Source organism: Apodemus sylvaticus, chromosome 12 (assembly GCF_947179515.1).
Source record: "Apodemus sylvaticus chromosome 12, mApoSyl1.1, whole genome shotgun sequence".
NCBI lineage: Eukaryota > Metazoa > Chordata > Mammalia > Rodentia > Muridae > Apodemus > Apodemus sylvaticus.
Genome location: NC_067483.1, coordinates 40,927,718 through 40,939,196, shown reverse-complemented (window position 1 = coordinate 40,939,196; position 11,479 = coordinate 40,927,718). Strand labels below are relative to the sequence as shown.

The 11,479-nt window shown below is 46.9% G+C and overlaps 1 protein-coding gene across 1 annotated transcript; it reads right to left on the bottom strand.

The window, feature by feature from the left end:
- Positions 1-2,395: 2,395 nt before the first annotated feature.
- Positions 2,396-8,443, bottom strand: LOC127697653 (NADH-cytochrome b5 reductase 1). Its single transcript, XM_052200934.1, has 9 exons — positions 8,358-8,443; positions 7,951-8,100; positions 7,734-7,806; positions 7,179-7,285; positions 6,504-6,633; positions 5,729-5,812; positions 4,665-4,750; positions 3,563-3,662; positions 2,396-3,245 (listed from the first exon to the last, which is right to left on the bottom strand). Exons 1-9 carry the CDS (start codon positions 8,370-8,372, stop codon positions 3,073-3,075), a joined length of 918 nt encoding a protein of 305 aa, XP_052056894.1. The 5' UTR covers positions 8,373-8,443; the 3' UTR covers positions 2,396-3,072.
- Between the last annotated feature and the right edge of the window lie 3,036 nt (positions 8,444-11,479).

Sequence of the window (11,479 nt, the reverse complement as noted above, 5' to 3'; positions counted from 1 at the left end):
TTAGGGACTGTTCTTTTTCTTAGACTCCAAAGAACGATGCACAGCTGATCCGGTTGTAGATGCTAGAGAAGGTGATCAAATGGTAGATGCATGCCCCAGGAGTAAAGTCAACTTTGTTCTGGTTAAAAGCATGGGCTCTGGGTTTCTATAAATCCAGTTTCCTTTCCCAGCCACCCCACGATCTTTTTACAATTACTGAATCCTTCCAGACCGTTACTTAATCTGAAAGTGAAAGATAACAGTGCTACTTCGTCAGGTCTGTCAGGATTAAAGACATTTCATGGCAGTGTCTGCATGATGCCTGGCAAATAGTGCTTCCTAACAGCTACCAGCTATTTTTTTTCCTTTTTAATTTATATGAGTACACTGTAGCTGTCTTCAGACACACCACAAGAGGGGGTCGATCTCATTTTGGATGGTTGTGAGCCACCATGTGGTTGCTGGGAATTGAAGTCAGGACCTTTGGAAGAGCAGTCAGTGCTCTTAACCGCTGAGCCATCTCTCCAGCCCCAGCTACTAGCTATTATTGATATATTACCTGCTGTACAAAACCTGGAAACTTCTGACTGAGCCCAAGTTTCTTCAGTATGTTCCCCTTTAAAGATGTTTTTATTTAAATTAATTTTTTAAATCTTTGTTTGGGTTTTTTGAGCCGGTTTCTCCGGGTAGAGCTTGCAGACCAGGCTGTCCTCATTCACACTAATAGAGATCCACCAGGTGTGCGCCGAGCCACCGCCGCCCGAAGCATGGCCCCTTGCAAGCTGGCTTTAAGCCACGCTTCAGGCCTCATCTTCTAACGGCTCTTCCCTCACCGGTTTCCAAAAGATCCAAGCAGTTGACAATGCTCAGCTCTAGGTTTGGCTTTGACTACAGATAATCCAAAATTCAGCTTCAAGCTCTGCCAACCACCGACCCGCTGTATTTCTTCTCATAAATCCTTAATCTTCAACTCACAGGATTAGGGTAAGGATTATATTGTGCAATGTAGGCAAAATCCTTCCAATGGTACCAGGTACATGTCTGCTAACAAGATGTAAATTCTTCCTCTTTCTCAATCCCTTCCTATTAGGACCCTAATGTCCTAGGACCCCAGCTCTGCGGTGGTGTAAATCACTCCGTGCTGTGATCTTCTCTGTGATCTATCACCATCCTTGGTCACAGCTGTAACCTCAGGATATATGCTTGCACACATGATAGGTTCTTGATAAACATCTGCAATCACTTCTTCACAAAACAAGGACTAGTAAACTTCCACACAGGACACTCTCTGCTGGGCTGCCTCAGCAAGTTCAACAATCCTAAGAATTTCCTTTCTGAGGGTGAGGTGGCTCTCAGAGCAGTAGCTGACCAAGATTAGTATTAGATGGAATAACACACAACAGAATTTACTGAAGAGCCTGTTCTATCACCACTGGTGTGCGTGTGTGTGTGTGTGTGTGTGTGTGTGTGTGTGTGTGTGTGTGTGAATTCTGAGGGTCCCATAAGCCTCACGTCAAGTGCCCCAGAGACAGAAATGCGGTTCCACACAAAAACAAATGCAGACAAAAAAAATGTTGAGGGCCCGGAGAGATGGCTCAGCAGTTAAGATCACCGGCTGCTCTTCTAGAGGACCAGCGTTCAATTCTCAGTGCACATATAGCAGTTTTCCAATGTCTGTGACTCCGGTTCCATGGCATCTGATGCCATCTTCTGGCATTCTTGAGTACTACATCTATGTGGTGCATAAATGTGCATACAGTCAAAACACCCATGCGTATACAATATGATGAAAAGCAAAACTAAAATGACCTTCCTTCTGAATCCAAAGCATTGTGTTCTCCCAATGAGACCAACAAAGAAGCCCCGCTTTAGTCCTATCCTGGGAGAACTGAGTAGGCTGGATCAGGATTTCTCTAGCCTAGAGAGCTATTTAGGACCCATGGGCTTAAGGAGAGGCCAACTCAGTCCAGTCACCAAATCTGTTCAGAGCTGGTGATGTCAGCTTACTTTTTAAAGACGTCCCTTCCAAGTGGAAAGGCAACACTTTGTTTTGTATGCTGGGTGCCCTGAAGGATGAATAACGTGAAAACGGGTACACAGGAAGAGGGGAAGACTGACCAACTTAAGGGGCCACTGGCAGGGCTATCCATACTCTAACATCCCCCTGGAACTGTGTTTTCCTTCCTCCACCTCTGAAGCCTCCAGGGAGGAGCTGGGCTCTGGCTCTGCAGAACAGCTGCAGGAATGAGCCCCGGGTCTGGTGGCAGCTCAGATTTCACCATGTGGCACAACTCCTAAGAAGCTCTTTAAAACACCCAGGAGATTTTGTGCTGGGAGCTCTTCCCTTCCAATGTCCTTAGGCATTAGAAGACAAGGACCCCAGACGCAATGACTCCTTGAGATCATCAGGATCAGGGCCTCAGCTCCATTTATTTGAACAGCCAGACGCTCTTTGTACAAGCAGCAATCTTAAGTTATGGGTAACCATTTCACTCCAGCCTGGGCAGGGCCTGAGACATACATACACACACACACACACACACACACACACACACACACACAGAGAGAGAGAGAGAGAGAGAGAGAGAGAGAGAGAGAGATGTCAGTCTCCTTTCTCTGAGGTTTAGAATTCCGTGAAATAATTCCTTTCCTACAGTTTCTGCCGGACTGTGTCTACAGCCCACTCAACATGTACGCATATAAGTAGTGAATGAAGTGCTGAATATGGAGCAAAATGTATTGCCCATTCCATTCCTTTCACCACAGACTCGGAGGTGACCACAAATGTTCTCAGAAACTAGGTAGCCTTATAGCAAATGCACACACTTCCTTCTTTCTGGCCCTAGAGACTGCTCCTTGAGCCTCTTCTGGACCTTTTATCACAAGATTAGGATAAAGGAAGCTTCAAGGGAATGACTTGGCCTTGACCTGCACCCACCCTAGCTGGAGGAGTGTTGTTTCTGCAAGCATCCAGATTCTGGGATGAGACACAAAAGGCTGACACTCTCAGCAAAGGCCTCTTAGTGTTCGAGAACCGACTAGGGAGAGCGGCACACACGGGATCAGGAGGCTGTGCGATCGATGCTCAGTAGGTCAGTAGGTGAAGCGCATCTTTTGTGAATAGCCCAGCTTATCCAGGTTTGGGTGGCAGGCCAGCTGTACCATAGGTGGTGGCCCACAGAGCAGTAGCAGCACATCTTCTGCTGGGGCAGGCAGGTGCTCCTGGATCATGTCAGCAGTAACAAAGCCCTGGCTGTAGGTCCAGCCTGGAGGATAGGGAAGAGAGGAAAACACGTGCTTCAGGTCCACACCAGCAAGAGAACGTGATGTTTCCCGGACAGACCCTTGGGAAGACCCAGAACAGATTCTGAGAAGGCCTCAGGTTGGAGCAGCAACTACAGCCACACAACCCTGCCACCCACCTGAAAACAGGAGCCTGTGCAAAGGGGTCACTCTGTAACCTGGATTTGGGATTCTGGCAGTGTCAGGAGGACCTGTTCTACTGAAACCAGAATTCACAGAGGGGCAAGGCCTTGATTTTGATAAAGAGGGCCTATCTAGATATTCAGAAACGGCAAAATACCTTCTGGAGGATAGTCCAGAGTGAACCAGAGCTTAAAGCGATTAGGATATTGGGCCTGCAGTTCCTCTAGGTCCTCCCGTAGGATTATGTCCTTTTCAGTCTGAAATGCAAATGGGGAAGCAGAGACTTAGAAACCTCAGGTCCACACCAGCAAAGTCCTTTGCTATGACACCCTTCCAACAGAGAAGGAAAAGGAATACCAAGGCATCCTTAAGTTCTAGAGAGAGGCCAGACTTGCAGTATGGTTAGGCGGCTGAGGATCAGGAAGGGGCCTTCATTTACTCGTTACAAAGGAATATTTGCCCAAGAAGGCCAAGGGCCTAAGGTCAGCATGAGACACCTTCATCTTCTCTTGCTTCAGTGGCTTAATACTAGGTCCTTTTTCCTTCTTTACTTTTGTATTTTAAAGATTCATTTATTTGTTTTACGTAAGTACACTGTTGCTATCTTCAGACACACCAGAGGAGGGCATCAGACCCTATTGTAGATGGTTGTGAGCCACCATGTGGTTGCCAGGAATTGAACTCAGGACCTCCGGGTGCTCTTAACCGCTGAGCCATCTCTCCAGCTCCCCTTCCTTACTTATTTTTATTTTATGAGTGTTTTGCCTGCATGTATATAAATGCATTTCACGAGTGCCTATTGCTCCTGGAGCCCAGAGGAGCTTTTTTTTTTTTTTTTTTTTTTTTTTTTTGGTTTTTCGAGACAGGGTTTCTCTGTATAGCCCTGGCTGTCCTGGAACTCACTCTGTAGACCAGGCTGGCCTCGAACTCAGAAATCTGCCCGCCTCTGCCTCCCAAGTGCTGAGATTACAGGCATGTGCCACAACGCCCGGCTATGCCAGATCTCTTGTAACTGGATTTAAAGAAAGGTGTAAGCTGCCATTGTAGGGGCTGGGTGGTCCCCTCATTCCTTCTTATTGTGACAAAGGACCCTGAATTCCCAGAGGGCCTCCTGGATAGATGCTAGAATAGTCCCCAAGCTAGCTCTGTCTGTCTCAGCCCATCTATTCACACAGCCAACTTCCATCTATTCACACAGCCAACTTCCATCTATTCACACAGCCAACTTGAAGTGCTGGCTCTCAGAAAAGCAAACCAACCTGGTTGGCAAAAAGCAGAAAGCACTGGGTTGGGTCTTCGGGGACTTTCAAGATGGCCCGGATCAGCTGCAGCATTGGGGTGATTCCTGCATGAGGAGACCCCACAGTGAGAGGTGCCATGTTCACCTCTGTCTAGCTCCTTCGCTGACCAGCCCTGTCCTCTCAGCTTACTATCACTCCGCTGTATTGTAGCCAATCCCCTGACCTCCGCTTGCGTGTTATCAAGGCCTACTTCCTGAACCTTAAGAGTCACAAAAGAAGACAGTGTAGACTTCCTTCTAAGGAGTTCATCTAAAACACTTGTTGTGAGGGTCCGTTGGAGATAGGAACTCAAACATTACAGATTAGGCCAGATGGTGCATGCCTTTAATTCCCAGCTCTCAGAAGCAAAGGCTGTCTGTCATATTTCTGTGAGGACAGAGTTCTAGGCCAACCAGAGAGAGCTACATAACAAGATCCTCCCTCAGAAAACAAAAACAAAACAAAACAAAAAACAAAGTCATACATATATTACTAATATCCTTTCTGGAACAATGCTTAGAGGGGGTAAGATCATGTTCTTCAGAATCAGGCACAGAATCCTGGCTGTGGCCATTACTAATTAAATAATCCTATAGTAATTCCTAAAGCGCTAGGAATCTCCATTCCCTCATTTGCAGAAGGGAAAGGCTCGCAGCTACCTATTTATAGGGTAGTAGGTATCTAACAAATAGTCCTACTATATATAGTACTCTTGCCTTTTCTTTTGTGACATAGAGGACTGAACGTGCTAGGTAGCTAGCTGCTCTCTGACTGTGCTCACTAAACTGCCATACTTGATTGTTTCTTGTGAAGTCTTTAAATCCACTCAGTTTGTGGAAGACCCTCCTGATTTACTGCTCTCCTTCTGTCTGTGAATTTTTGTTATTGTTCTTTCTACTTCCTTATGACTTCAGCTACTGGGGAATTACCGGCAGTGCTGGTCCCTAGAGTAAGGACTTGTCCTCTAGTACCAAACCTGAGGAGGAGCCCACAGAGCAAACCCCAAGAGTGCTAAGTAAAAATGTCCCTCAAGTGATACAGACCTGTCCCACCAGCAATCATTCCCAATTTCTTCGCCACTCGCAGTTCAGGTGGAGATTTTTTGTTGGGCTGAATGTTAAAATTCCCTGGGAAGCCAAGTCAAAGAGTCAGAGTCAATCCCAAAACAGGAACTAAATAAACAAACAGAGCAGAAAGCAGGCCCCAGGCTGTTTTAGCAGCTGCTATGAAATCTGATCCTGGGACTTGGGCTTGGGTGGAGGTTTGAGTTTAAGAGACCAGGGACAATTACTCAGGAAGGACAATGGCGCTGGGCTGTCTGCTTCTTAGTCAATCAGTGGACACAGTGTGGGCACAGAAGCCACATTTAAGAGCCCAGGGATCCCACACAGCCTCAAGATTCAGAAGCAGCACGGGCAAGGGAGGTGTGCAGAGCAAAGACCTCTGGCAGAAGATTGCTCCCTGGTGAAGGTGGTAGGCTGGGGGCTGGGGTGGATTTCCAGAGCATCACAGGAGACATGACATGGTACCCAGCTGTTTTCTTGGGAAAGACTAAAAGCGTTCTCTTTTGGTTCTTAGCCAGAGGGAACTCTTTGGTGAGGGAAGTGTGTGTGTGGGGGAAATAGGTTTACTTTGGTGATCTCCACAAAGAGAAACCTGCCTTTCCCACAGCATGGGTGCTTCAGGAGACCTTGCACACGTACACCAGTGCAACATGCAGACTTTGGTGGGGGATGGGACTGGGGTGGGGATGGGCCTGGGGGCCTTGGACAGTAAGGGCAGAAGAGAGACTGGAGGAAGGAAAAGACAGACACTCACCTTTCCCAGCGTAACTGAGCAACCCACTCGGCCCCCGGAACTCCACCACGTCCCCAATCTTCAGGCTGTCCAGGTACTGAGACATCTTCCCTCCTTCAGGAAATTTGGGGTGCACACCTTTCAGATAAACCTGATGAGGCAGAAAGGGAGAAAATGCCACATTTGAGATGTAATGAAAACCAAGTCAGAACTTATTACACCCATAATCTTTTCTCCCTTCCCTTAGACCCACAAAGGATTCATTACTTCCTGATTGTCAGAGGAATCTAGGAAGCTTCTAAAAATCCCACAGAGTTTCTGGATTCATTTTTTTTTTTTTTTGGTGTCTCTGTGTGTGTATACACATGTATACATACATGTGTGATGTATGTAATGTGTGTTTGTGTGCTCACGCACACCTGTCCTAGAAAGTGTGGAGAGGCCAAAGAACAACCTCAGGCATTGTTCAGTGTCTTTCATCTTGTTCGAGACAGGATCTCTCTTGTTCTTGAAAGGCTAGCTTCTCCCAAACTCTGAGTTTCTGGTAATCCTCAGGTATCCGTTTCCCACTTTCCAGTAGAGGCATGCCGAGATTTCAACTTTTGCATGGGTCCAAACTGAGGATTGGATGGTAATTGCTTTACCCAACAACCCGGCCATCTCCCCTGCCCCGAGATTTCCTTTCTATACACTTACCTTGATGACAAGATCTACATAGCCTTGGTCTTCATCACTGGTGACAGGGGTGTAAGGCCTGATGACCAGGCTGCCATCAATTCGGGCAGAGAGGTAGACATGCTTGCCTGGGAATCATGGGGAGAGAGACACAAGTCGCAGTGGATGTGCTGTGGCCTGTCACCTTTCAAAAGACTCAGATTGAGAGAAAAGGATGTTTGGCTTCTTGGTGTGGGGTTCAAGGAACTGTCCCACAGAGAGGGGCCCCCAGCAGTACTCCCACCTTTGAAACACCCTCCTGTAAGAACCTTAGCAGCAGCAGGTGAGCAGAGGATTTGCATAATGGGAAGAAATTAGTGTTTTCTGGGATAAGAAGCCGGTTATAGTAAGTCCTTAGGAAAGAGGGAAGACTGGAGGTTAGGGAGGCCTAGGAGCACAGAAGCCACACCCTAAAGGAGAGATCCCTAACAGGCGGAAGGACTGACAGAAGGGCAATTGTGAGCACAGGAAAAATAACTAAGCAGTGACTCGCTCTCATAGGATGCCAAGGAGAGAAGCCCACTCCATTTTCCTTACCCACAGGCAGCCCCAGAATGTGGTGGGCGGTGGGCAGGGCAAAGCGGAACCTCCTGGTGTTGTGGCTCACTGTCTAGAGGATGGATGACAAGATGTTTCATCAAGCAGGTCTGGCCTGCCAAGTCTCTTGGAGCAATCCAACCACCTTGGATGTTATCCCTCAAACTAAGAGAACTTCGGTCCACTCTCCGCCCTAGTCCCCTTCTTCACAACTTACCGTCTTGTCTAGCAATCGCAGCAGATACTTCTCATCCGGGTCCTGGAGAGTAACCTGCGGCCGGCGGGATCTTCGAACCAAGTAGGTACCCAGAGCCAGGCCGAGCAGAGAAAGCAGCCCCACCCCCAGAGAGGCTAGCAAGACCGGGCTCTGTGGATAGAGGAGGAAGCGTGATCACCACGCTCTTCTGAGGAAGAGCCAGGGAGTGGTGCGGGACCAGGAGTGGCGATCCTGAGCTCCAGCGAGAACGCATGCCAAAGCCGCAGAAGCGAGTGTAGCAGCGAGCCCAGCCCGAAGCTGGTGCAGCGAGACTCCAGCATCCAAGGTGGGGTATAGCACAGCCCCGCCGGGTAGACTGCCCAGAACCAGCTGAGGCGGTGACCTCGGGCTTAAAACGAGGGTCTTACCGGCTGGATCCCCATGACCTAGCGCTGCGTCCCGCTCCGGTGGGGCGCACAGATCCCACAATGCGCCGCGGGGCGGGCCCGGGGGCGGAGCTCTCCGGGGCGTGGTCTATGGAGGAGGGCCCGACTGAGGCAGGACTAGCAGGGACTGTGCCCGCCTCTTCCAGACGGTGTCCCGGCCCCTCCTTTCGAGCTTTCTCCTCTCTGCCACTTAGACCTACCCCAAAGGATGACAGTTTTGTCTACCATGGAGCCAGGCTAATTAGCGTGATGAGAAATCTTCTAGCCGGTTTGAGAGTCTCACGGAAAGTGGTGTTGAGCCGCACACAGGCTTAAAGTAGAATAAGAAGCTTTCAGATGGCAGGGTTTTTTTTTTTTTGGTTGTTGTTGTTGTTGTTCCCAATAGGCTACTTTGCCAGACAATTGAAAAGCCTAGCAACGTCTCTTTCAGGAAGAGTGACATGGCAACTTCATTTCCTAGTCCTTCAAACAAAATAACGGGTTTTGCTTACAGTATTATTTCATCAAAATCAGTCCGGAGGGCCTGGTGAGATGGGTTCGTAGAGAGCTTACTGCTCTCGTGGAGGACCCTGGCTCAGTCCCAGCACCCATATAACCAACCACTTGAGACTGGCACTCTAGTTCTAGGGGTTCTCGTGCCCTCTTCTGGCATCCTCAGGCACTACACACACATGGTGCACATACATAGGACTACAGTAGTGCTACACAAGAATGTCTCTTAGTGGCCTTGTGACCTGGGACAGACAACTCACTCCATTCCTCTGCCTTTGTTTATCAAGAGACGAATGTACATCATAATATGGGCATTTGGCTCATAGAGTTATTCTGAGCCCCAGTGAGGTGTTCTTTTGTTTATTGTAAAGCCTTTCAAAGAGCAAAATACTAACTAGATAGCAGCTACTGCCCGACCTCAGAAGCTAACAACTCTGCTAGGGTTACAGACTCAGCTCTGCTTATGCTAAGACATGGTCAAGAGAGACCAGACTGGGAAAAGTAGCAATGACAAAGCAGTTGACACTTACCAAGCAGGTGCAACAGCCTAAGGACCTGCTTTTCACATCTTCTGAGGACAACAAGCCACAGGATAGAGACTGTATTGTTAATATTCTCCACTTATGACCAGAATGAATGAAGTGTAAGATAAACAAATAACTTGCCAAGATCCACTAAGTCTCAAAAAAAGTCTCCTGGCTTATAAGGGGTCTTGAAGACTAACAGCTCTACTCTGTCTTAAAATGTATTTCTGTATGCAAAGTACACAATATCTTCCCAAACAGGCAGGATAGTGTAATAAAGTTTCAAATACCAATCAGGAAACCTCAGCAATTGTCATCTCATGGCCAGGCTTGCTTTTTTATCTACCCCCCAAACACCTTTATCCTCCAAGGTGTGTGTGTGTGTGTGCGTGTGCATGTGCGTGTGCGTGCGTGTGTGTGTGTGTGTGTGTGTGTGTGTGTGTGTGTATGCACATGGCTGTTGGAGGCCAGAGGTTGACATCAGGTATCCTCTTCCATACTCTCTATCATATTTCATTTACTTATTCACATATGTTTGAGATAGGGTCTCTTTAAGTAGTTCTGCCTGTTTCTGAACTCACTATATAGATCAGGCTGGCCTCGAACTCAGAGATCCACATGCCTCTGCTTCCTGAGTGCTGGGATTGAAGTGTGTGCTGCTTTACCCAACATCTTGCTTGCTTTTGGAGACAAAGGTCAGTCACTGAACCTGGAGCTCATTGATGGCCTGGACCAGCTGGCTCCTAAGCCTCAGGATCCTCTCAACTCCCCTTCCCAGAGCTGACATCATAGGTACACACCACCACACCCACCTTTCCGTGGCCGCGGGTGATCTGAACACAAGCACTTTACCCACTGAGCTCCAATGTCCTCAGCCCTTCCAGTTGTCTGTGTGATTGTTTCTCTCTGTAGTCCTGGCTGTCCTGGAACTCTATAGGTCAGGTTACCCTTGAACTCAGAAATCTGCCTCTTGTGGGGCAGTGGTGGCACATGCCTTTAATCCCAGCACTTGGGAGGCAGAGGAGGGTGGATTTCTGAGTTCGAGGCCAGCCTGGTCTACAGAGTGAGTTCTAGGACAGCCAGGGCTACACAGAGAAACCCTGTCTCGAAAAAGAGATATATATTTGCCCTTAAATATTTTAGTGTATGCCTTGAAAAGATAAATCCTTAAAAAGAGCCATAATACCAATGTTACAATTTATTTATAATTATTACCAATAATTGCTAATTTTATTTTGTAAGTTGTTGTACATTAAATTAGGCCTTTGATGTATAGTTGTATGAATTTTAGAGCACGTATAGATTCGTGTAATCTATACACAATCAAGATATAGGATTAATTTTGTCACCTCCAAACCTTCCTTGTTCTTTTTGACTATATAATTTAAATCTTTTGTTCTCTGCACAAAGATAGTAACTTTGTGTGGTCATGCATATGTTAGAGATAGTTATTCAATTATATAAATATATATATGTGTGTGTGTGTATGTGTGTGTTATATTGTATAAGATAAGCACATAATTATATCTGTCAATTTAAAAAAACACAAAACAACCCACGCAGGCAGCATAAGATATTGTTATAGTGGTAGTCTATCTTTAATTTTTTATTATTTATTTTTATGGGTATGGGTGTTTTGTTTGCATGTATGTCTGTGCACTTCATGTATACAGTGCCCAGGGTGGTCAGAAGAGGGTGTCAGATATCCTGGGACTAGAGTTATCGGCAGTTCTGAACCTCCACATGGATGCTGGGAATCGAACCCTGGGTTCTTTGGAAGAGAAGCCAGTACTCTTAACCACTGAACCATCTTTCTAGCTCCAATAATTTATCTTTTCTAAAAAATTTCTTTTTATTTCATGTGTATGGGTGTTTTGCAAAGGCCACCAAAGGTTCCTTGTAACTGGAGTTCATAATGGTCGTGAGCCACCATTGGGTACTGAGAACTTAATCCATGTCCTGTGAAAAAAGCACTAAGTGCTTTCAACCACTGAACCATCCCTCTGGTCTTTTCCAGTAAAATTGATGTATCAATACCAACAGACACTATGAAATACTAAGGACTACATTTAAAAAAATACTTTTAAA

Coding starts and splice junctions, on each gene's coding strand:
- LOC127697653 (XM_052200934.1), bottom strand. Junction 4,751..5,728: donor AATGATTGCTGGTGGGACAG/GTCTGTATCACT, acceptor CTCCTCATGCAG/GAATCACCCCAATGCTGCAG. Junction 3,246..3,562: donor TCTGGACTATCCTCCAGAAG/GTATTTTGCCGT, acceptor CCTATCCTCCAG/GCTGGACCTACAGCCAGGGC.